This window comes from Dendropsophus ebraccatus, chromosome 8, assembly GCF_027789765.1.
Source record: "Dendropsophus ebraccatus isolate aDenEbr1 chromosome 8, aDenEbr1.pat, whole genome shotgun sequence".
Taxonomy (NCBI): domain Eukaryota; kingdom Metazoa; phylum Chordata; class Amphibia; order Anura; family Hylidae; genus Dendropsophus; species Dendropsophus ebraccatus.
This window is the reverse complement of record NC_091461.1, coordinates 35,397,627-35,424,271: the sequence shown is the minus strand read 5'-3', so window position 1 is coordinate 35,424,271 and position 26,645 is coordinate 35,397,627. Positions and strand designations below refer to the sequence as shown.

The 26,645-nt window shown below is 41.1% G+C and overlaps 1 protein-coding gene across 1 annotated transcript in view; it reads right to left on the bottom strand.

Moving 5' to 3' along the window:
* Positions 1–26,645, bottom strand: part of LOC138799244 (alpha-2-macroglobulin-like) — a 68,846-nt gene that overhangs the window by 3,384 nt on the left and 38,817 nt on the right. Inside the window, exons 20-35 of the mRNA XM_069980158.1 lie at positions 25,860–25,980; positions 23,883–24,004; positions 22,386–22,437; positions 21,512–21,595; positions 21,246–21,422; positions 20,729–20,804; positions 17,920–18,076; positions 17,563–17,631; positions 16,900–17,062; positions 13,767–13,933; positions 8,500–8,715; positions 8,266–8,393; positions 5,146–5,236; positions 3,559–3,627; positions 1,894–1,996; positions 780–821 (exon numbers count right to left, since the gene is read on the bottom strand). Of these exons, the coding sequence (XP_069836259.1) occupies positions 780–821; positions 1,894–1,996; positions 3,559–3,627; positions 5,146–5,236; positions 8,266–8,393; positions 8,500–8,715; positions 13,767–13,933; positions 16,900–17,062; positions 17,563–17,631; positions 17,920–18,076; positions 20,729–20,804; positions 21,246–21,422; positions 21,512–21,595; positions 22,386–22,437; positions 23,883–24,004; positions 25,860–25,980 (1,837 nt within the window). The remainder of the gene's footprint in view (positions 1–779; positions 822–1,893; positions 1,997–3,558; positions 3,628–5,145; positions 5,237–8,265; positions 8,394–8,499; positions 8,716–13,766; positions 13,934–16,899; positions 17,063–17,562; positions 17,632–17,919; positions 18,077–20,728; positions 20,805–21,245; positions 21,423–21,511; positions 21,596–22,385; positions 22,438–23,882; positions 24,005–25,859; positions 25,981–26,645) is intronic.

Sequence of the window (26,645 nt, the reverse complement as noted above, 5' to 3'; positions counted from 1 at the left end):
CAGGGCTTTAATCCTGCCCATCATCCAGTATCCCAAACCAATCTGGTGTAGGGTGGCCCGAAGGAATGCCCAGTGGACGCGGTCAAATGCCTTTTCAGCATCAACCGATATCATGCATGCTGGAGACCGCGTCCCCTGGGCATTGAACATTAACAGAAATGTCTTATTAAGATTAGCCCGTATCTCCTGGCATGGGACAAAGCCCACCTGGTCAGTGTGGATAATCGGGAGGAGTAATGGGGCTAGTCCGCAGTCGTTTTGGAAAAGAATTTTATATAGAAGTTGATTAAACATATGGGGCGGTAGTTGGCGCATGATGATGCATCTTTGCCAGGTTTTGGAATCACCACAATTGTGGCTATTAAAGACTGAGACAGGAAGGGGCATGAAGGGGAGATGAGATCAAAAACTCGGGCCAGGAAGGGTGTAAGCTGAGAAGAAAACATTTTATAAAACTGATTGGTAAACCCGTCCGGGCCCCGGGCTCTTCCCCAGACACTATGTTTTGCCTAACTGTTGATTATCAGAGGTTTCATGTGGCGGCACAAACCAATCTGATATTGATAACCTATATTGAGAATTAATAACCTAATTATATGGATGATATAGGATTATAATACGCTTTATTTACCTCTGCCTCTTTAAAGCAACAATATACTTAAAATACAATAATGCACATTTATTTATACTATTGCTAAAACTACTTAGAAAAAGAACCAGATAACTCATATTAATCCCAAATATAATAAATAATAAAATATTCAAGAACCGTTTCTTACCTTGACTGCATGGGGCATCATACTCGACCACAGTGTATTCGTCTAGGAGAGAAACATATGTTAAATATAATTCAGGAGCAGACAGACGAGTCTGGGCCTAAATAGCTAGTCTCTCCAAAAGAGGGGAAATTTACGATCAGCATGAGGACTACTTATTCTCTGTCCAATATTATTATTCGGTACCAAACAGCAGCAGTGCCCACATAATGTGCTTATATAATAATATTTATTGAAGCCACAGTAGAACCTAAACAAAAGTGGCCAAATAATACTTTAGCCAGTAGCTTAATTTAAAGAGAACACATGCTTTCAAAACTATTTTAATAATCGTTAACCGTTCAAAGTGGTCTGCAAAGTGCCATGTGAGAAGAAAGGAAATAAACAGCAGCAGGATTACACTGACAAAAGCAGCCCTGGTCTAAGCTAGAAATTGCTAATAATGCTAATGACCAATCTGGAGCAGAGAGAAGAGCAAGGACTGGGTTATATCATAAAAGCAGCCCTGGTCTCAGCAGTGAACTACTAATAATGATTATGACTAACAAGGATCAAAGCAAAGAAGGGGTCACATTATAAACATAGACCTGGTGTTAGCAATGAACTGCTAAAAATGATGATGACTAAAGGGAGAGGAAGGGTGAGATTACATTCAGGAGGCAAGGGACAACTGCCCAAAACTCTATAGGAGAGTAGGCGATAATAGGAAAGCCTTGATTTACCTTTCAGGCACAGTGAAGCACACTGTCCAGGATTTATGATCTACAGTAATACTACATATGCCTTGTCCCACTGTATCATCCCTTATTTTTCTGCTGCTAGAGATGGAATTCTTCTAACAGGCAATGAGCAGCAATTTGTAGGAAAGTGGGACACCTATTAAATAAAACTTTACAGCATTTGTCCTGGTGTAAGGGAGTATTTTTAGTAAATAAAAGTGATTTACAAACATTTTAAAAAGTTTTATAGGCTATCACAAGGAGGGAAGTTGTTTAAAGCAACAGTGACCATTTAACTGCTATATGGCATGATACAGTAATTCGGGATAAAGGGGTTAAGGTGTCTGTCCGGTGAACAGAATTCTGGGAAATGCAATCTATATGATCATTTCACATACCTGGATCATAGTAATCAAAAACCACAGCAATGCCCGGCTGCAGATTCTGTACTGGAGTTTCTTGTTCCAGAGTAAAGACAAAGCTTACAGGCTCGTGTGTGAGCTGCAAAAGAGCCAAATAGAGAGAATAAATGTCTGTACATACAAGAGAGGCCACTCTGTCTACAAGAGGCGTACCCTGGCGGTATACTTAGGGGTAATATACAAGTAAGGCTGGGTTTACATACTGTGGAACTGCACAGATATAAGCTACTGTATAATATCAAGATTTCCCATTTTGCTGTATTTTCATGTTTATAACTACTAGAGCACAGAGAGGCCTTACTACTATATAGGAGTAAAGACAGGCCTAACTACTATGCAGGGGTATAGAAGGGTCTAACTACTATATAGATGCACAGAGGGGGGCCTGACTACTATATAGGAGTACAGACAGGCCTAACTACTATGCAGGGGTATAGAAGGGTCTAACTACTATATAGATGCACAGAGGGGGGCCTTACTACTATATAGGAGTACAGACAGGCCTAACTACTATGCAGGGGTATAGAAGGGTCTAACTACTATATAGATGCACAGAGGGGGGCCTGACTACTATATGGGTGTGCAAAGGGGCCTAACTACTATATGAAATAACACAAAATTGAGTCCAAAGCAGTAATACAAAACAATGTCCTGTTTATTCACACATTAGCAACATTTTGGTTCCATACCTTTCCCAAGCAGCGATTGAGGTATGGAACCAAAACTTTGCTAATGTGTGAATAAACAGGACATTGTATGGTAGTGCTGCCTTGGACTCTATTTTGTGTGATTTTATCATGGACCAGGGACCAGGCCCAAGTGAGGGGCTATCTTCTATATGGAGGCACAGAGGGGCCTGACTACTATATGAGGTCACAGATAATGGCCTTTTTTACTATGTGAGGATGTAGAAGGGGACTAGGTACTATTTGAGGGCCAAAATTGGGTCTAAATGCTACATGGGAGTATAAAGTGAGAATTGTTGCAATGTGGAGCAATGCAGATGCAGAGTATTTATAGAGGCGAGGATGGTGTTGCAGCTAAGAGCCTCTGTTTGTCTGGCGGCTTCTGGCCAGGAGAAGTCTTCATGATTGCCAAGCCAGATGATGGAGAAAAGGAAAAACTCCAATTGGAGAAGACGCCCATGTGAATCACTGGATGTAACTGCACTGTAATCACTTCTATGGTAGCCAGATATATATGGGTCAGTATATGGGGATACTGGTCTTTGTAATGGATTTTATTAGTAATGGTATGGTGGTATTAGTCACTATGTGCTGGTAATGTTAGTGGTTTGGCAATAATATTTGTTGTATTTTCAATTATATTAGAAGTGTTATTTTTCAATGTCTTCCTGCCTATGATAATAAAAGGATAACGGGGATAGCGGCTATAAAATGATCTCTACTTAGCGGTAAATGTCAGCCTAAAGTGAGTCTCAGTGATCAAAAGTATAATATATCAGGATTTTTTATATATATAAATTGACATTGAAAATTGTGAAATTACAATTAGTAGCATTGTCTGTTCATACATTCCCTTTAAACTGTCCATGTTTATGTTTCTTAGAAAACTTGAACAAAAACTTGACATACGTTCTCAGTAAAGCCCACTGTTACAATAAGTTGCTTTGTGTCTTACCTTGGTCAGGTAAATGGAAATGTTATGTGCTGATACTTCTGTTCTATCCACTAGAGGATGTTTCTTCAACTAATCAGATTAAAAAAGATATTTTGTGTAAATGTTCAAAAATTCTTCATAGCTTTTTATAATCACTTTTGATAAAACAATACCATATTTTGCTTTATATTAAAGAGATCCCATAGCAAAAGCAAAAAAAATTGAGGTTTCTATCTTTAAATAGCAGAGGGTTCCCTGATTCACTACTATTATTAAAATGACGTTCACGCCCATCTGACTAACAAAGGGAACCCGTCATCATGAAAATACTTCCTAAGCTATTGGCATCATGTTATAGAGCAGGAGGGGCTGAGCAGATTGATGTATAACTTTATGGAAAAAGATTCAATATAACTTGTAATTTATTCATTTAAATCTCTGATGTTTCTATTTTTAAGAGTCCAGTCCATTGTGTGACACCGCCCACTGGACTCCTTAGCCCTTAACGATGGATGACGTACATTTACGCTATCTTGCCGTTAGGGGAGTTCAGAGAGGGTCACGCCGTGACCCCGCTCTGAACTGCCGCGATCCCGACTGTTATCTGCAGCCCGGGACCGCAGCTATTAGCGGGAGTGGCGATCGTTAAATGCCATCTTCTATGGCCATTTTCCTAGTGTCTAGTGGGGGGAATGATGCTAATCCCGGCTCGGAAGTCTATTGATCTGGTCTGCAGCAGACCAGACCAATAGAGCACCGATCTCATTGATCTGTGCTGTATAAAGCATAATACACTGATCAAAGTAGCTATATTAGAAAAATGTATTCTTACCCATCCCCGTGCAGCACAGCATCAGCATCTCCCTGACAGCTGCTGGCCTCCTGCAGCTCCTGCTACATCACTTCCCAGCTGAAAAATACCCACTTAGCCAGTCAGTGACTGGGACGGGACATGTCTGAAGTCACTGACAGGATGAGTGGCTACTTTCCACTGGGATGTGACTATGCAGGAAGCTAAGAGAAAGAGGAGACCAGTGGCTGTCAGAGAAGTGGTGACACTGTGCTGCAGGCTGTAGGTTCTTTATTGTTCCCCCAACTCCTGCCTGCACTGGATTTTTAGATTTGACCGGAGTTCCCCATCTACTTTTTTCTGGATTGGGTACAGGTCCTCTTTGTTGCCTGGATCTTCAACATGGAGCCAGGATCTTAAGTATACAATAAGCTTTATTGATAACATACTAATATCAAAGCCTTTCTCACACATAATGACAATCTTATTTGAGTCGAATAATATAGTAAAGGTGGCTTCTATTTTTCCTATAGCAGCCAATCAGATCACTTATTTTGTGACAACACTTGTCCTGGAAAAAAAGGTGGCAACTGGTCAGTTACTATGGGCAATGTTTTGTCAGATGAGTTTTGGAGGACAATACCTTATTAGGCTATGTTCACACAATGTTCCGCAGTAATTGTTGCGGGTCACGGAACAGCTGGTCTCTTACAAAATGTGAACATGGCCTTATAAAGGTTAAAGCAACAGTCTTTTTTCCTATACAAAAATTAGCTTACAGCTTAATAAATGGATGACTTATGGGTCACGCTTCTCACCTTTCTCATGCTTTCCTTTTCAGGAACGTAACCAGACACAGTCTTTACTACAATCATTGCCATATTGGTATGTTCCCTTTTTCCTGAATATCTAAATAAAAATCAGAACAATAGATTATGGGAAAACAATGGAAAAATATAGTCCAAAGACCTTCTAGTATTACTGGGATGCATTTACTTTATTTTGCACAAAATACCCATAAGAAACTGCACAGATTTGAAAATCACAGGGGAAGAGAACATAGCCAGACAATACATAGTATGGTTGCTGCTTTACCCAATCCGGCTATAAGTATAAAGGTGCAGAATAATGTGACAGACAAGGGATCCGGGCCCCACAACCCGATGCACTTTTGCTGTGAAGCAGGTCCTGAAAGAAGCAAAATGTGTTGGGTTGTAAGGTAACAGATCCCTTGTCTGTCACACTACTCTGCACCTTTATACTTGTAGCCAGATATTTTATTCAAATAATAACACCCCTACACCCCTCGTTGACCTTTTTATTAAAAAAAAAAAATACAACGCTGGTCATCGTCGTAGTTCACAGAAACTAAACCTAACCCATTCCAGCAATAGGTAAGTGCCCCTCCTCCATGCAGGGATGGGTAATGGGGGGGGGATGGGGGGAACTGTTTATACTCACCAAAAATGTCTTCTTTCTTCATCAAAACCTGAAATATGCAGGGCTCTGTCTTTTCAAATAAAAAAACAGCAAATCAGCAGCTACAGCCAGGACATTGCTGCAGCCACTGATTGGCTGAGAGGACAATGCACAAGCGTCATCTCAGCCAATTAGTGGCTGCAGCAGGTCCTGGCTCAGCTGGTGGTTGAAGATGACAGGGAAAAGACTGGGGGGGTAGTTAACCATCCCCTGACGCCCCCTAACAAGCACAGTCAGTACCACAGGGGGTTCATTTAACCCCCTGGGGACCAGACTGTAACCAGTGGCGTAGCTACCATAGTGGCAGGGAAGGCAGTTGCTATGGGGCCCATGGAGCGAGGGGGCCCGGGGATGCACAGGGAAGATAAGAGCCTCCTGTGTCCTTTTGCTAAACCCCTTATGTACTGTACTGCAGTGTGTAAGTGACCCAGTATTGTCTTACATGCTGCAACACAAAAAAGGGTTAATAAGCTCAAGACAATTAGCTCTCTGCTTCACTGCTCTGATAACCTCTGACCTCTGTTCTCTGAGCTCCTGCAGAGATCAAGGGTCATTAGTGCAGGAGTAGTGAAGCAGAGAGCTAATTGTCTTCTGTATTAACCCTTTTTTGTGTTGCAGCATGTAAGAGAACACTCGGTCACTTACACACTGCAGTAAATAAGGGGTTAAGTAGAAGGTAGTCTGCTCCTGCACCTATGTATATAACCATGAGGCTCCTAATACGCTGTTATAGTTAAATACAGTGGATGGACAGAACAAGCAGACATTGGCTTTCTGCTCTGCCAGTCACTGTTGTGGCTGCATGCAGGATTCTGCTTCTGGCCACGAGAGAATTTTTTTTTGGCCACATCACCGAGTACATTATATATATATATATATATATATATATATATATATATATATATATAGTGGTGCCTTGGATTATGAGCATAATTCGTTCTGGGACTTTGCTTGTAATCCAAATCCACTCTTAAACAGAAGCAAATTTTCCCATAAGAAATCACTGATATGCAGACAATTGGTTCCACTCCCCAAAAATAATGATTTTATATTTTGAATAACATGTAAGACAAATGAAACAGCTGAATATGTGATATTATAAGTTACTGTGCAGTATAGCAATCAGCATGTGAAGTATAATGTATAATAAGTGCATAAACCTGAAACACAGCAGCAGTTTGTAGATACAGGGTGGAACTGCAGATCCCCATAATGCAGTAGTGTAGTAAAACATGCTAAAATAGAGAAGCAGGGCTGCTGTCAGAGGTCTGTGTGGTCACATGACAGCAATGGAGAAGGGGTGTGTGCTCAGCATGGACCAGTCAAGACTGACAGAGACTGCAGGGAGCATGAAGGAATGAGCAGGGCAGAGGTGGGCACATACATGCAGCTCTCTCTGTCCGGGGAGAGAGGGGTTACAGCTATGAAGAGATTACCTCCACAGTTCTGTCCCCTGATGTAAGCCCCAGCCTGAAGTGGATCTGCTATGATTTGGAAGGCAAGGGAGACTTCCTGGGTTAGAGTACAGGGCTGTAGACCCCGCTATATAGACCATGTCCCTCCCCAACTCGCGCTCCCACCTAGTACAGGGAGCTCTTAAACCAAAACAATGCTCTTAAACCAAGTCACAATTTTGAAAAACTGTGAGCTCTTAAACCAAAACGCTCTTAAACCAAGTTACTCTTAAACGAAGGTACCACTGTGTGTGTATATATATATATATATATATATATATATATAGTGTGTAGGGGAGGGGGGCCCCATACAGTTCTTTGCTATGGGCCCCATGAATCCTAGCTACGCCCCTGACTGTGACGTTATGACACATGCCCCTCCCCACCCCCACCCCTCGTGACCCTTCACACAAAACTCTGTGTGCCAGCTCTAGCACCTACTCCAGCAAGGAAGAAGTCACTTAACCCTTTACTTTTTGGAATGGGTGCATTCAGGTCGGCATTCTGAACATGAACCTGAACATGGACTTCAGCAGAAGTCCATGTTCAGGTAAAAATGCTGACCAGAAAAATGCCAAAAATAAAAAAGGAAATTTTACACATAATGTCAAAAGCACCACAAAACTCCACCCCAAAAAAAGATGCAAACGCATGAAAAAAAAAACAAAAACTACAAACTAAAAGGATGTATGGGGACACTCTAACTGCAGCTTTTCTCAATTTATCTACAGTGCTTAGAACTACAGTCCTTTGATTTTGAAGATCATGGATCCCCACAAGCACACCCCACTGATCCGAAAATGATGGGATATCTTAATGATATGGTAAGTAAATCCCATTAAGCAATCAACTAGATTTTACCACTAATGTCTACATTTTTGATGACGTATTGTGTATAGGTAAGACACATTGCTTCAATGTTTCACCTGTACAAGCTTCATGAAAAGGAAGAGCACAATAAAAGCATGGCTCCTATGCGTATGGGAACTTTTATTTCCAGCTCACCTGACATCCATATGTACATCAAACTTCTTCCAAGATGCATGGGTGCAGGTAGACGGCTCACTGCTCACGTTGAAGGAGAAGTATCCTTTTTCAGGCTCCTCAGGCAAAGCATGGTAATATAAATGTGACTGTGAACAGAGGGATAAGACATTATAGACAGTTCTCTTTCTAATTATATTATTTCATGGTTCAGTTACTAAAACTTTAAATTGAATTCTATTAAGCTATTTCTACCTGGCAATAGACAAAGCCGTCACCTATAGCAGTGACAGTGTATTCTCCAGGGATTTCTGGAAGGTCGATTTTTTGTACGAGGAGACTGTCGGTTTTGTCCACATGAACGGTCTTTTCAAAACCGGACTTTGACTTTATTGTCACCGTTGAATCTCCCTTCTTGTGGCTAATGGCTTTGGCATACTTAGCCAGAGCTTGAACAGCTATAGCTGTGTCCTAGAAAACCAAAGACATATTGAACAAAAAAAGAAAACAATCAAGGCTCAAAGACATCTGAAATTTTGTAAACATAATTATTTTGGGATTTTACATTTTGCATACATCATAAATAGTACATATCAATATAAAAGCAGTGTAATATATCTTAACAGGAAAAAAAATCTATTTTTGTTTCTTTACCACCCTGGATTCCTCTGCTAAGCTCATCGCCTATGCTAAAAAACTGATTGTCTGATAGGTGAATACAATGAAATCTCTGCCTTAAAGTGTACCTGTTGTTTAATTAATTTATTATTTTTTTGCAGAAATTAATAGTACAGGCGATTTTAAGAAACTTTGTAATGGGGTTTACTAGCCGGAAAATGCATCTTTATCATGAAAAAGCAGTTTGAAGCCCCCCCCCCTGTCTTCATTGTTCTTTATGGAGAGGGGGGGGGGGAAATGAGGCACCAAAACAGAACAACAAAGAGTTAATTTACAGCTACATCACCAGGCTATCTCCTCTGAGGTCAGACTGACCTCTCTGACCTCTAAATATCTGCTTACACACAGCTCCTGCTGTGTAATCCGTTGTTCTCTGCTCTCTGCTGCCGACTAATCTCCCTCCACCCCTCTTCATAGAACAGACAGGAGCATGTCTGATGCAACAAGATATGATTTCCTGATAATGAGCAGTGAATGAGTGAGAGGAAGGAGGGGGGGGAGGGCCTGCGAAAAGTCATTATGAATGCAGATAATGGCATATTTGCCTAATAAACCCAATTGCAAAGTTTATTAAAATCGTGTGGACTATTGATTTCTGCAAAAAAAAAAATAATAATAATACAACAGTGACACTTTAACCCTTTGAGGACCAGGCCCAAAATGACCCAGTGGACCGTGCAGATTTTGATCTTAGTGTTTTCGTTCCCCCCCCCCCCCCTTCTAAGAGCTCTAGCACTCTCAGTTTTCTATTTACAAGCCATGTAAGTGCTTGTTTTTTACAGGAATAGTTGTACTGTGTAATGACGTCTTTCATTTTACCATAACATGTATGATGGAATCCCAAATATATTATTTATGAAGATATAAATAGGTGAAATCGTAAAAAAGAATGCAATATGGTAACGTTTGGGGGGTTCCTGTGTCTACGTAATGCACTATATGGTAACAGCGACATGACACTATTATTCTATAGGTCAGTCTGAACACAACCATATACAGGTTACACAGATTCTCTAATGTTATATATATATTTTTTTTTATGAAATCCTTTTTTTTGGCAATTAAATATTAATAAAATGGGCCTATAGTGATACTTATAACAGTTTTATTTTTTCACCTACGAGGCTGTATGGGGTGTCATTTTCTCCGCCATGATCTCTAGTTTTTATTAATACCATATTTGTGAAGATCGGACGTTTTGATCACTTTTTGTTGATTTTTTTTTAATATATAATGTAACATAAAATCGGTAATCTGCGCACTTTTTTCCCTCTTTTCGTGTACGCCGTTCACCGATCACAATGACGCTTGTTATATTTTAATAGATCGGACAATTACGCACACTACGGTATATTATATGTTTATCTATTTATTTATTTTTATATGTATTATTTATATAATGGGATAGGGGGGGGTTATTTCAACTTTTATTGGGGGAGGGGTTTTGGGGTAGTGTAATAGTGTTTTGAACTTTTTTTTTTTTACACATTTGAAGTCCCTTTGGGGGACTTCTACATGCACTACTTTGATTTTTACACTGATGAATGCTATGCCATAGGCATAGCATTGATCAGTGTTATCGGCGATCTGCTCATTGAGCCTGCCTGTGCAAGCTCAGTGTAGCAGATCGCCGATCGGACCGCACGGAGGCAGGTAAGAGACCTCCGGCAGTCCGTTTTACCGAACGGGACCCCCGCAGTCACAGTGACTGCGGGGGTCCCGATCGGTAAGTGACAGGGGACTCCCCGTCACTTACACTTAAACGTCGCGGCCGCGCCGCGATTGCGTTGTTTAAGGGGCTAATGACACGCGGCAGCGCGATCCCTGCAGCGTGTCATTACTGGTGAGGTCCCGGCTGCTTAGTGCAGCCGGCCTCCACCTCCTATGAAGCGCGCTCCGCTCCGGAGCACGCTTCATAGCGGGAGAAACACCCAGGACGTAGAGTTACGTCCAGGGTCGTCTGGGGACAGACTTCCATGACATAACTCTACGTCCTGGGTCGTCTAGGGGTTAAAAGGATATGCCTTTTGAACCACCCTGCCACAAGGTTCATCTGACTTTCTAAGGTATATGGTGGCCTCCTGACTCTTCACTGACAGATAATGTCATATGGAGACAAAGGGTCGGCCATGATACATTTGCTGCACTCAATCCTATTGTTCTCAGAGGGATATGCACCACAGATTTAATGTTTTAAAATGGCCTCAAGGGTGGCCGAGTCAGACAGGTTAAATGGTGACAATCATAAAGTAATGGCACATCGTAGTTACATGCCATCACTTAATCAGGTGAAAAGAAAACCCTTTATGTGTATGTGCACCTTTAATTGCTAAAAAGATTACAAGAATGACATTTATTTAGCTATTAAACAAGATGTCTAAGGGAGGAGGCAATGGATTTGTCTGTAGTGATTCATGCAAATAACACAGCAAAAGCTGTTCCATGTACAGTCATGGCCAAAAGATTTGTGAATGATACAAATATTAATTTTTACAAAGTCTACTGCTTCAGTTTTTAATATGGCAATTTGCATATACTCCAGAATGTTATAAAGAGTGATCAGCTTAACAGAAATTATTTGCAAAGTCAATATTTGCCTAGAAAATGAACTTTATCCCCCAAAACACATTTCAACATCATTGCAGCCCTGCCTTAAAAGGACCAGCTAAGATCGTTTCAGTGATTGCTCCATTAACACAGGTGTGGGTGTTGATGAGGACAGGGCTGGAGATCAATCTGTTATGATTAAGTAAAAATGACACTACTGGAAACTTTAAAAGGAGGCTGGTGCTTGGCATCATTGTTTACCATGGTTATCTCTAAAGAAACACATGCAGTCATCATTGCACTGCACAAAAATGGCCTAACAGGGAAGAGTGTCGCAGCTAGAAAGATTGCACCTCAGTCAACAATCTATCCTATCATCAAGAACTTCAAGGAGAGAGGTTCCATTGTTGCCAAAAAGGCTCCATGGCGCCCAAGAAAGACTAGCAAGCGCCAGGACTGTCTCTTAAAAGTGTTTCAGCTGCGGGATCAGGCTACCAGCAGTGCAGAGCTTGTTCAGGAATGGCAGCAGCAAGTGTGAGTGCATCTACAGGCACTGTGAGGCGGAGACTCTTGGAGCAAGGCCTGGTCTCAAGGAGGGCAGCAAAGAAGCCACTTATCTCCAGAAAAAAACAACAGGGACAGACTGATATTCTGCCAAAGGTACAGGGAGTGGACTGCTGAGGACTGGGGTAAAGTCATTTTCTCTGATGAATCCCCTTTCCGATTGTTTGGGACATCTGGAAAACAGCTTATTCAGAGAAGACGAGGTGAGCGCTACCACCAGTCTTGTCTCATGCCAACTGTAAAGCAGCCTGAAACCATTCATGTGTGGGGTTGCTTCTCAGCCAAGGGAATCGGCTCTCTCACAGTCTTGCCTAAAAACACAGCCATGAATAAAGAATGGTACCAGAATGTCCTCCAAGAGCAACTTCTCCCAACTGTCCAAGAGCAGTTTGGCCATCAACAATGCCTTTTCCAGCATGATGGAGCACCTTGCCATAAAGCAAAGATGATAACTAAATGGCTCAGGGAACAAAACAGAGATTTTGGGTCCATGGCCAGGAAACTCCCCAGATCTTAATCCCATTGAGAACTTGTGGTCAATCATCAAGAGACGGGTGGACAAACAAAAACCAACAAATTCTAACAAAATGCAAGCATTGATTGTGCAAGAATGGACTGCTATCAGTCAGGATTTGGTCCAGAAGTTGATTGAGAGCATGCCAGAGAGAATTGCAGAGGTCCTGAAGAAGAAGGTTCAACACTGCAAATATTGACTTGCTCTAATAACTCATTCTAACAGTCAATATAAGCTTTTGTTACTCATAATATGATTGCAATTATATTTCTGTATGTGATAAAAACATCTGACAAACACACAAAAAACCAGAGGGCAGCAGATCATGTGAAAATACATTATTTGTGTCATTCTCAAAACCTTTGGCCATGACTGTAGAGTTCCCTTATAAGACAATAGGATGGAGAAAGGAAGCCTCAGTATCCAGAGCTGTCAGTAAAAGTGTTAAAACTTACTAAGAATTTTTTTCCCCAAGAATCACTAAGAATTTTTTTTCCCTTTAAGGGCAAAATTGTCTTAAGTTATGATATTCTTTACTTAATTATTAGGCTATGTGCACACTGCCTAAGAGACCGGCCGTTCCGTGACCCGGTCGGGTCACAGAACGGCGGTCTCTGCAAAGATCACGGATGATCCTTCCGGCCGCAGTGTTCTGATGCGGGCGCATCAGTGCGCGTCCGCATCAGAACTCCCCATAGCACACAATAAAGCAAGCAGCCGGAGCTGCTTGCTTCATTGTGTGAACCGAAATGGGCTTTTACAGCCGCAATTCACTGAATTGCGGCCGCAGAAATCTGACGTCAGTTCTTTGAAGCGTCGCATGGGATCTTGGCTGGAGCGTATACAATGTGTATTTGCTCCAGCCGGGATCCCATAGCAGATAAGGCAGTGTTTCACACCGTACAAAGTACGTCCATTGTACTTTTACGTAGTGTTAACATAGCCTAATGGGTGGAAATGTCTCAGCTTCACCTCTTCCCCTCTTTATGTTCATCCAAGTCTTGTCTTTCTAAAACCCGGTTGACCAACTATGTAACTTTGTTCACTTATCACTGAGAATGTGAGTTGAAGAATTCCATATCTAGTGTTACTATGCAAAAGAGTCAACGGAGCCTCATTTAAGAGTCTCAAAGCAGAGGACTAGACAGATATTCCTCCATCTATCTAGATATCTAGTGTTAGGGACAAGGGGAAAAGTTGACTTAGAAAATAAGATAACCTGAGTAGAATAGAACCCGCCATATGGATTCTGCTGTTTCACAAGCCAACGGACGACACTCAGACTATCTTCCAGATTCTTAATGGTTGTTGTCTTCTCAGAAAGTAAGGCCAGGAGGACATATGCGCCTGTCTCTATTTCCATTGAACTGTAGTGAAACTTCGTTCCTTGTAAAAATAAAATCACAATGAAAAATATTAGAATTATAGAGTCAAAAATCTTATTTAGAAATTTTATTTCAAGTTAAAAAAAAAATTTCTGAAGGTTTACACAGGATAAAGTTTTTGTTGCCCTATGCTTAACCAGTTTGAGGCCATCATATCCAGCCCTAAATTACATGTTTTAGAGTTCTGCAATCTAAAGGGGATTTTTTTTTTTCAGTTTTTTTTCCCTCGCCTTCTAAGAGCTATAACTCTTTTATTTGTCCAGCTACAGGGCCATGTAAGAGCTTGTTTTTTTTTTTCAGGAAAAGGTGTATTTTGTAACGACACCTTTCAATCTACCATAAAATTTAATGACGAACCCCCAAAATATAATTTATGGGGTGAAATTGGGAAAAAAATACAATTCCACAAAATTTTATATGTTTTATTTATAAAATTGGAAAGGATGTGATCTAAACTTTTATTGGGGGAGGGGCTATGGCATGTTTTTTTTTAAACTTTTTAAATGATTTATTTTACAATTTCTAAGCATGGAATTGATCTGTGTTATCTGCGATCGATACACAGAGCCTGCCTGTGGCAGACTCTATACAGCGATCGCCCGTCTGACTGCCGGGAGTAAGGTAAGGGACCTCCGGCAGTCAGTTACAACGATCGTAACCCCCACATTACACTGCGGGGGTCCTAATCAGACAGTGATAGAAGTGAAGCTCCTGTCACTGTCTTTTGAATGTTGTGGCACTGCAGGGGTTAATGGCAGGCAGACGCGCGATCGCAGTGGCCCGTCATTAGCAGGGAGGACATGACTGCTGATAGCAGCCAGTCCCCACGTGTTGTGAAGTGACTTCATGGCGCTGCCGAATCACTGGCTCATGGGTCCTTAAGTGACAGGCTCCCATGATGTACGTCATGGGTTCTTAAGGGGTCAATCAACCAGACAACCAGACATCTCCTATTAAAGTTCACACTGCGTTTTTGCTGTTTGTTTAACAGATCCATTTTTAAATGGTTAGTTTTAACATAGACAAAAACGTGGTCAACTCTGTATGTGTGTAGGCTTAAAAAAACCTGATCCGTTTTTTTTTTTTTTATAATGGCAGTCAATGGAAAACTGGATCCAATAGGATGCACAGAAATGTGTAAATTTTTTCAACCTTTTTTTTTTTTCATTAAATGGATAGGTTAAACGGACTGCAAAAACACAGTGCGAACCCAACCTTACTCTGGAAGATTTGTGGCCGACAGAAGGTCAGAACTGAACAATCAACTAAATCAGCCAGTGTTTGCCTATACGTGGGCTGATCGCTGGCCCCATGACACAGGGGGCCTGATTTGACAGATAATCGGCCTATGTAATAGGGTATTTAGATTCAGCCTCTTTGTATGGAAGATAATCATAAGGGTACATTTATATGTAAGGGTATATTCACACTGAGTAAATGTCAATTCTTTGAGCGGAGACGGGCAGGCCTTCCCATAGACAAACTATGGGACACTGAAACAGGCAGGATTCCACGGCAAAGAGTTCCGCTGGGGAATTCCGCCACATTTACTCAGTGTGAACACACACCAAAGGTGCAAAGCAGACTAGCACAAGTCAAATAAATAAGTACATATATACACCATGTTGTTGTCCCTATTGCACATGTTTAGCCTGCTGTAAGTTTATGTAAAAGTACTGATTTACATATGTGTAGATACTAGTGGGGGAGATTTATCAAACATGGTATAAAGTGAGATATGAGATAGATAGATAGATAGATAGATAGATAGATAGATAGATAGATAATAGATAGATAGATAGATAGATAGATAGATAGGAGATAGATAGATAGATAGATAGATAGATAGATAGATAGATAGGAGATAGATAGATAGATAGATAGATAGATAGATAGATAGATAGATAGATATTAGATAGGAGATAGATAGATAGATAGATAGATAGATAGATAGATAGATAGATAGATAGGAGATAGATAGATAATAGATAGGAGATAGATATGAGATAGATAGATAGATAGATAGATAGATAGATAGATAGATAGATAGGAGATAGATAGATAGATAGATAGATAGATAGATAGATAGATAGATAGATAGGATATAGATACATAGATAGATGATAGATAATAGATAGGAGATAGATAGATAGGAGATAGATAGATAGATAGATAGATAGATAGATAGATAGATAGATAGATAGATATTAGATAGGAGATAGATAGATAGATAGATAGATAGGAGATAGATAGATAATAGATAGGAGATAGATAGATAATAGATAGGAGATAGATAGATAGATAGATATGAGATAGATAGATAGATAGATAGATAGGAGATAGATAGATAGATAGATGGATAGATAGGAGATAGATAGGAGATAGATAGATAGATAGATAGATAGATAGATAGATAGATAGATAGATAGGAGATAGATAGATAGATAGATAGATAGATAGATAGATAGATAGATAGATAGGAGATAGATAGATAATAGATAGGAGATAGATATGAGATAGATAGATAGATAGATAGATAGATAGATAGATAGATAGATAGATAGATAGATAGGAGATAGATAGATAGATAGATAGATAGATAGATAGATATTAGATAGGAGATAGATATGAGATAGATAGATAGATAGATAGATAGATAGATAGATAGATAGATAGATAATAGATAGGAGATAGATAGATAGATAGATAGATAGATAGATATGAGATAGATATTAGATAGATAGATAGATAGATAGATAGATAGATAGATAGATAGATAGATAGGAGATAGATATTAGATAGATAGATAGATAGATAGATAATAGATAGGAGATAGATAGATAGATAGATAGATAGATAGATAGATAGATAGGAGATAGATAGATATTAGATAGATAGATAGATAGATAGATAGATAGATAGATAGATAGGAGATAGATAGATAGATAGATAGATAGATAGATAGACCTTTCATTAATTCGCTCTCTTCCAGTTTCTTCAGCATCTTGTCTCTCAGCTCAGTGTCCCCTGATAAGGTGAAGGCATATGCCAGCAGAGCCCGGGTGTACTCTGAGATTTCACCATCTACTGATTTCCTCAGACAGCTCAGGGCGTCTTCCACAATACTTCCCTACATAGAACAATAGATAGTATAACAATTGTTAGAGACATACATACTATCACAGCAAGGATGCTTTCACACAAGTGTATTTCACGCATGTATAACATTTATTATTTGCAGACCCTGATATGGAGCTTAACAAATAGCACATAACTGGGGGTCTGACTACTGGGACCCCAGGCTATCTAGAGAATTGGGACTATAAAATCCAGTCTGGATTTAGTGGCAGATCACACATGACCTGCTAAAGCTCTAGTCACTCTCTATGGAGCCACCACAGAAAGATGAATGCATCTTCATTGTCTCCTAGATAGCACATAGGCACAGCCTGTTTAACCATATTCAATAAAGAATCAATTGGAAATGTGCTCAGATACTGGATCTCTTGCTTGTGTGCCATTGCATCAGACGTGGCCCCTGGTTATCCATGCAGGGGTTAGCTGCGGTTTCTTATCTTTGCTTGCACTATTTGTTAATAGAAGATTATTGAAGAGCATTAAATGACTTACATTGTATGCAACGTGATGTTCTAGGAGAGCAATTGTGACATAGGCCGTGCGTGGCACCAGATCATCTGCCTAAAGGTAAAAAAAAGAAAAGTAAAGTTTCACTTTGTTATTATAGTACACAACCTGTATCTCAACTGCTGCAAAACTACAATTCCCATCATGCAAGGATAGTCGGAGGGTGCCCAGGCATGATGGAAATTGTAGTTTACAACAGTTGTAGGGCCGCAGGTTGTGCACCACTGTTATAGTATAATGATTGAAGGATTAGCTGAGTCTGTATAGTTAAAGTTTGTCTATATCAAAAAGTTGCAATAATTAAAGGCCTGTTTTACCACTTTATGCTGTGCACGCACTTACCTCTAGTTCATTGTTGAAGTTGTCTCCCTCCTCGTTGAAGCAGCCATCAGGTCGTTGTTCGCTATGCAGCCAGTTCACAGCTTTCTGAACGTGACTCTCATCTATGTAGATAAACTTCTGAGCAGCATTGAGAGCCTTGACCGTCAATGCTGTGAGCCTGCAAAAACAATATTAAACATTTAAAGAGAACCAGAGGTTAGCACTGAAAATGTAGTTTTAGGCTATGTTCACACTTAGTAAGAGGCTGTCCGTTCCGGGGTGGTCACGGAACGGCCAGTCTCTGAAAAGATCATCCCGGCCGGTACTGCAGTACCGGACGAATGATCTTTGCAGCCGCAGAGTTCTGATGCCGGCACATCCGTGCACGCCCGCATTAGAACTCCCCACAGCACACTATGGAGCATGCAGCCGAAGCCGCTCGATCCATATTGTGCACTGACAGGATTTTCTGCGTCCGCTATTCAATGAAAAGCGGCCGCAGAAAATTGACATGTCAGTTGTTTGCATCGTCACTAGGGATCCCGGCCGGAGTGTATACTATGGGGGACATTTATGAAGTCCGGCGTTTTTTACGCCGGACTTATAAATGTCCCCGCATCTCCGGTGCTACGGAGATTTATGTAGAGGCGGACCGCCTCTACATAAATCCCTTGCGCGTCGGTGCGCACAGCCGAAAACCTACGTCACCTGAAAGATGGAGTAGGTTTTCGGCGTATCTTTAGGTGTAAAAAATGATAAATCCTGCGGACTCTGAGTCCGCGCCCCCAGTTCCACCCCCTCAACACCCCCTCCCCGCCCCCCCCCCCAGCGTACCCGGTGGAAAGGGGCGATTTGCAAATATTTTATTCGCAAATGGCCGTTTTGCGAATAAAATATTCGCAAATTGCCCATTTCCCCTGAAAAATACGCATTTTTGTAATGATACATGTCGCCCTATGTGTATACACTTCGGCCTGGATCCCATAGACGGCAAGGTAACGTATATTTTCGTAATAATCACGGCCGTTATACAATGGCAGGGGTTTTATGAAAATATACGTTGTGTGAACATAGCCTCATACTGTATCATTTTGTATTTTATGTGTGCCCGGATTCCAGCAGTCTTACTTTTGGCTATGTTCCCTGATTCCCAATTCAGTTGACCTAAAAATGGTATAAAAAACTCCCCATCCTCTTTAAGGCCACGTTCACACAACGTATATTTTGAATTAATCACGGCCGTTGTTGCAATTTGCACCAACGGCCGTGATTAATAGAACATTTACATTGTGCTGCAGTGTATGAAATCACGGCCGGAGTGTATACAGATAGTATACACTACGTACACATAGGATCCTTCATTGAATAGCGGCCACACAACCCTGACCTGACAGGTCACATAATGGAGAGTGCGGCTCCGGCCGCACTTTCCGTTGTGTGCAATGGTGAATTGGGATGCAGGCACACACGGATGCGCCCGCATCCCAATTCAATAGAAATGAAGTTTATCCAGCCAGTACTGCAGTAACGTCCGGGATAAACTTTACTGACACCAGCCGTTCTGTGACATGGCCGGGTCACAGAATGGCCGGTGTCTTACGCTGTGGGAACCTGGCCTAAAGTTGCACAGGACTATAAAGACATGACTGTGTCAAAAAACACTGTCACGCATTGTTACCACTCAACTGATGGACACATGTGCAGCTATTCTTGGAAGTAACCAACCAGATTTCTATAGTCCTGCACACATGAAACAAACCATGGCAGACTTTACAGTGTACCATAGAAGAAGTGTACCAGTCCCTCCAAGTGTAACAGGTGCCAGATTTATCAACAGAGGGCATAATGTAATGATGAATCCACCACTAGTTAGAAAACAACCCAATATATAACCTATAGTTGATTTTAGTATAGTTGATATTTCTTAACTAGTATTTGAGTGATTTCTCTGCTGTACATAGAACTTAATAGGGAAAGCGGAGAGTTGATTGATAACTTATGCAACTGTATGACATACGGTTTCATATGTTGGGGTCATACATTTGACAAAAGCCAGGTGTAAGCAAACTTTTATTAGATAGATAGATACATACATACATACATACATACATACATAAATGGAAAGATACTGATTATATTATCAATCTATCCTAATTGATGAGCCAAGGAATGACACATAGAAGTCACTAGATGAGCCAAGCTCAAGCACACTTTGGTTCGACTGAGCCCAATCGTTCAGCATTTGACTCCCAGTGCCTTGTGAAGTTTGATGCATCCCTAAGGCTGCCAGGAAGACATGGGTACAGCCTATGGCCGGGTTCACTCAGCATGAAACACCAGCCGTTGTGTGACCCAGCTGGGTCACAGAACGAATGGTGTCAGTGAAGATCACCCCGTCCGGTACTGATCTTTATTTGTGCTGAATTGGGATGCGGGCACATCCCAATTCACCATAGCTGACAATGGAGAGTGTGGCCAGAGCCGCACTCTCCATTGTGTGACCTGTCAGGCTTGACATGTTAGTTTTTTGCACGGCCACTAAAGAGCCCGGCCGGAGTGTATACTATATGTATACACTCCGGCCAGGATCCCCTCAGACTGCAGTGCACATAACTTTTGTAGTAATCACGGCCGTTGTTGCAAATCGGCAAAAGTCGCCATGATTAATACACAACTTACGTTATGTGAACATGGCCTATGGTTGTATCCATGTTTTCCAGGACTGCCTAGGGCTGCATCCAATGTCACCAGGCACTGGGAGTAAAATGCTAAATGCTCAGGCGAACCCGAGAATGCTCTAGGTTGGCTCATCTCTAATTGTAATACATACCATAAATTGTCATCGTATCCTGGATAAGGTGCAAATGACCCGTTTTCAGTCCTAAATGTGAGCTGTGTTTGGTAACCTGGAGGAAGATTACAGTGATACACAAAGTTCAGATTTTCTGGAGTTGAGTGAGTAAATAGGAACAAATCTCATTAGCAGGAAACAGTAACACCTAGTTGTCAATGTATTCATACATTTCTAGGAGGGGCTAACAGGGTCGTGAAAAAGCGTGGGTTACCCCCCCCCCCTTTTCTGGCCACATAAGTGTCAATGGGGGTGTGGCTTAACAGAAGTAGGTGTGGCTTGCACCAAAATGTTGGTGCTATAGACTGACATAAAGTAATACAATCGATAGGCGGCATGAAGTTAAGAAAATACTATCTAAATATAGGCCAATTTTATTGTACAGCATGAGCCACTGTCATCAACATTTGTACCCTTCCTGCTCCAACTATACTCTTTCTACATATTGGGAAGGGGTAATAAATCCGCTCCATTAGGTTACAATCACATCACTCACATTCAGTTAATTCTTCGAGAGCTTTGGCTTTTCGTTCGGGTGTCAGTTCTCCTACGCTCTGCAGATAGTCCAGGGTGTGAGCATATCTGGTAAACTTTGCTGTGTTCTGTTCTCCACATCCATCCGGCATTGGGATAATATCGTTCAAGTTAAGAATAACGTTGGACAAGAGATCACCTAGCAAAACATATTAGAGATAATTCACACCTAGAATCGCACACAAAGTATTATGTAGGGTAAGATTTTTATTGCTTAGGACTACTCACCCTGAATGATCATGTGCGCTCGTTCAGAGCCGGCGACTAGTCTTTCCGGGGTTTTGATATTAACAGTAATGGCATCTCTGTTGTCTTTTAAGAGTAGAGATAAAACAGGAGTTAGATATTAGTCCTGATCCACCCCTCCCCACTTCTAATGATATATAAGGGGTCTACAGGTGTCTATCTTTCTGTATGCATTCTACATTGCTCCATAGTACTACTGTATCAATTAACAACAATAGTCAGCTGGTAGAAGACAATATGAATGCGAGCTTTACTCTTTAGAGCCTGTTCACACTACAAAATTGGCGGGGAAATTCCGCTCTGAACCCCTGCCCGTGGCCTCCTTGCCAAATTCTACTATCTCTTTCAATGGGAGGCTCTGCACGCCTCTGCTGGGGGTTACGAGCTGAATTTAGGCCCTGATTCCGTAGTGTGAATGGGCCCTACCTTTCACACATAGGATTTGATTTAGTTTTGGTTCCTTGGTTCCCCTCCAGCTGACAGGGTTTTTTTGCCAGGAAAAGCTACAGCCGGTGAGGTCTCTTTCCTGTGGTGATCATCCATGCAATACAAAGATGACCAGAAGAAGAACCACCGCTTGTTAGAGACTCCCTAATCTGGTTCAGAGAGGGAGGGACCACCTTCTGTAGACTGAGGTTATCCAAAATGTTATTGAAAAAAAAGGGGGAATCTGGTGTTGGAATATCAGACACACAGTAGAGCCTTGTCGAGAGTTAAAGTAAAGGAGGTATACCAGGAGTTGTGTGTGTGTGTGTGTGTTTTTTTTTTTTTTACAGAGTCTCTATCTAGTGAGGGATGGGGTTTTAGCACTTATAATGTTTTAGCACTTAGCATATAATGTCCTCATTTTAGTTACCTGATGGTAAAAGAAGGAACGTCTGGGCTCTTTCGTCTTCATATCCTTTTGGCTGAAAGATAAAATGACATTTTATATTTATAGCTTGTACATACTTAACCCCCTAAAGACCAGGCCTGTTTTGGCCTTAATGACCGAGTTCCTTTTTTTTATTTTTTTTTACTGACATGTGTCTATTTTGCTTTATGTTAGGGATACATTTTGGGTGATCTATTCATTGTATTTTTGAGGAAAAAGGGTTTTATTTTTAGGTTTGAAATTGTCTGGTAAAAGAGACAATTATGCCGCATAAATTAGTTATTAATTTGCATCTACAGTATATCTTTATCTTGCCATCATTTGTTGAAGGAGAAGTCCGGTGGAAATTTTTTATTAAAGTAATGTATTGCCCCACAAAAGTTACCAGGGGGCAGGGGGACACTGAGGGACACAGGGCACTGGAGGGACACTGAGCATCCCTCTGCCATCATCCTCTCCAGCAGCCACAGCCCGCACAGCTCTGGGAGTCGTGACATCACCATTTTATCCAAGTGAAGCTTTGATGCAGTAGTAAGTGCAGGAAAAAAACACTTTGAGGGACATTTATTAAGTCCGGTGTTTTGTCCCCGCAGCTCCAACAGTACAGAGATTTATGTAGAGGCGGACTGATTCCCGCTGTCTTCCACCTCTGTGGAGAGGGTGGATAAAGCGGGAGGACTGCCTAGAAAACTGGGATACAGCCTATGGCTGTGGCTGCATCCCGGTTTTCCAGCGGTCCTCCCGCTGTATCCACCCTCTCCACGGAGGTTTAAGACAGCGGGAATCATTGCCGAGAGTCCGGGTTCGTACAAACCCGAACCTCGGCAGGTTCGGACCATCCCTAGTTAGAATGTCCAATTTAGCAGCAATTTTTTTCAATTTTCCCAAACAATGTTAAAATCTGTTATTTTAAAGGATTATGTCAGATTTGAATCCATCTTTTTCTGTAGCACAGCAAATTTTAACAAATAAATGCATCCCGGTATTTATTCTCTTAAATATGAAGTTTTTAGAAATAACCTGTGATCCTTGTACATTATGTGACTCACATGGGCCTCAGACGTAAAGGAGCACCCAGCGTATTATAGGGCTTTCTTTTATTCAGGATATATTTTTTTGTACATTGCCATATTTTGAGAACAGTAATAAAAATACCAATATAGTTTTTAAAAGCTTGTTTTTTTTGCAGGGTGCTTTGACATTTTTAGTGTATGGCTACTACACAGTCATTGGAGCTAAGATTTCCGTCTCTTGTCCACAGTGTACATCTGGCTGCGGTGGTTATGCTAAATGGCTCATTGGGGTGCCATTTGTTGGAATAGATTGACGGCTAACTACATATGAAATTGGAGAACTCCTTTAACCATTGTATTTTCAGCATATAAAGCTTATTGTAAATTGTTCTATTCTAGATAACACTAATGGCTCTAATCCAGGTTCTTAGTGCATTATATATACATTGCAGTTAATAAACCTCACCGTGACCACAACGGTTTTCTCCACAGTGTCCTTTTTAATATTTTCTCCTTTTACAACAGCATCATGGGTGCACTCTCCCTCCACTTCCATAAAGCCACTGTCAACATGAATCTGAAGTGTTTCTGAAAGGTCAATGTTGAGTCGTGTCACTCTTTATACAAAACAAGGAACGTAAAATGGAGTCCAGTACATCTCCAATGACCACCAAACAGCAATATAAATAAAATAGATTAAATATATTAGGTGGTTCTTATTAGAGATGAGCGAATTTGCCAAAGTTCGGGATCGTCTGAACCTGAACTATCAGCTTCTGATTCCCGCTGTCTGCCCTCTCCGTGGAGAAGGTGGATACAACCTTGAGGACCGCCTGGAAAACTGGGATACAGCCTTAGCCATAGGCTGTATCCCAGTTTTCCAGGCGGTCTTCAGGCTGTATCCACCCTGTTCATGGAGCGGGCAGACAGCGGGAATCAGAAGCCGATAGTTCAGGTTCATATCTATGGTGAAATCCCTTTCATCCAGTGACTATGGAGCATGGTATGTACGAGATAATCAGATACTCTGGATTATTGGATGTTCATAGGAATGTATATAAAATTCACTTCAGGAAAGTATGCTTCTATTTTATGTTGCTTCGTCAGAAAAGTTTTCTTAATGGTCTTAATAGCAAATTATTTTCAGTTTCAATATCTGTAGTGATAGACATGGATCATAAGGTTATCGAGTTATACAGACTTGTTTCTGTCCATCAAATTTTGTAAGTAATCCTCAAGAGAGAAGGGGCGACATTTATAAATGTTCCGCCCCAGGTGTACTCCAGAGAAAGTGCAGATCCGCCCCTTCTCCCTGGCGTATGCCTGCTGTATCCCCTGCTTGCCCATTAAGCGGGTAGGGGGGCTTGTGGGCGCGGCAAAGCAGGAAGGAGGCGTAGCATTTATCAGGCTCGCAGGCGTAAATCATGAACCTGGAAGCAGGTGTAGATTTGGTACGCCAGTCGCAGGGTCAGGCGCCAGGCCAGCTGAATTCACTAACAGGTGTGCGCCTGTTACGAGTACGCTGGTCTTGATAAATCCCTCCCAATATGTCCATACATACATAGATCTTCTCAGCCCATCCAACCTCTATATTCTGTTTTATTCTTACTGTAGTCAGCTTGAAGGCTGGGTTCACACTACGTATATTTCAGTCAGTATTGTGGTCCTCATATTGCAACCAAAACCAGGAGTGGATTAAAAACACAGAAAGGATCTGTTCACACAATGTTGAAATTGAGTGGATGGCCACCATTTAATAGCAAATATTTCCTGTTATTTTAAAACAACAGCTGTTATATTGAAATAATGGCAGTTATTTACTGTTATATGGCGGCCATCCACTCAATTTCATCTTTGTGTGAACAGATCCTTTCTGTGTTTTTAATTCACTCCTGGTTTTGGTTGCAATATGAGGACCACAATACTGACTGAAAAATACGTAGTGTGAACCCAGCGGCTATGTTCACACACAGTATTTCTGTCGGTATTTTGGACCAAAACTAAGAGTGGAATTGACAGGGAAAAATTATAATAGAAATGTTTTTTCTGTGGTTTCAACCCACATTTGGTTTTGGTTGAAAAAAGACTGATGGAAATGTGTGAACATAGCCATAAAATCTCAATGATCTTATTATTACCCAGAAAAAGGATTAAATGGGTTATCCAGTGCTACAAAAACACGGCCACTTTCTTCCAGAGACAGCCCCACTCTTGTCTCCAGCTTGGGCGGGGTTTTGCTGTCCATTGAGGTGAATGGAGCTTAATTGCAAACCGCACCTGAACTGGAGACAAGAGTCGTGTTGTCTATGAAAGAAAGTGGCCATGTTTTTTCTTTCCAATTAAAAAAAAAAGTCCAATATTTCCACTGTGAGGAAACTTTTCTTAAAAGTAAAAATTATTTAACAAATGTAAAAAATAAAGTAATAAATAATCTTTTCAGTACTTGTTTTTAAGGCTGAAACATCCCAGGAGAACTTGTGTAAATGACCCTCACAGACACATCTGGACTGATCCTTATCATTGGCTGTTACAAGATCCTCTGTTTCCGACAATGACACGGCAATCTGTTATATGGAAAGAAGAGACACAGAATAAGTTTATCTTGTACATGGTAAAATGTCTTTGGTCTTATGAGCATCATATCCTTATTAAACTCCTAACACAATGATTACTATAAGGCTATGATCCTACTTCGGGAACATAGCGGGGAAAGGGGCCATCTCATAATATAGGCGGCTGCTAATAATGGTCGTGGGAACATAGCCTAAAGGTGATTGCTGGAATATGAGCACGTTTTTCACTAGATTTTGGAAAGGCTTAAAGTACTACAAAAATATATTAAATAAATAGCTCCGGGGCCCATAGAAAAACTGGAAGAGTGTCTTCCTAGACTATAATAAGCTTATGGTTATGTGACAGTTAGAGATGAGTGAACCGGGTTCGGGTTCGGGTTCGAGTCGATCCGAACCCGAACGTTCGGCAATTGATTAGCGGTGGCTGCTGAAGTTGGATAAAGATCTAAGGTTGTCTGGAAAACATGGATGCAGCCAATGACTATATCCATGTTTTCCACATAGCCTTAGGGCTTTATCCAACTTCAGCAGCCACCGCTAATCAAATGCCGAAAGTTCGGGTTCGGATCGACTCGAGCATGCTCCAGGTTCACTCATCTCTAGTAAGGTGGCAGCTGGCACCCACCAGCAATGGTCTCACTCTGTACTCATGGCCA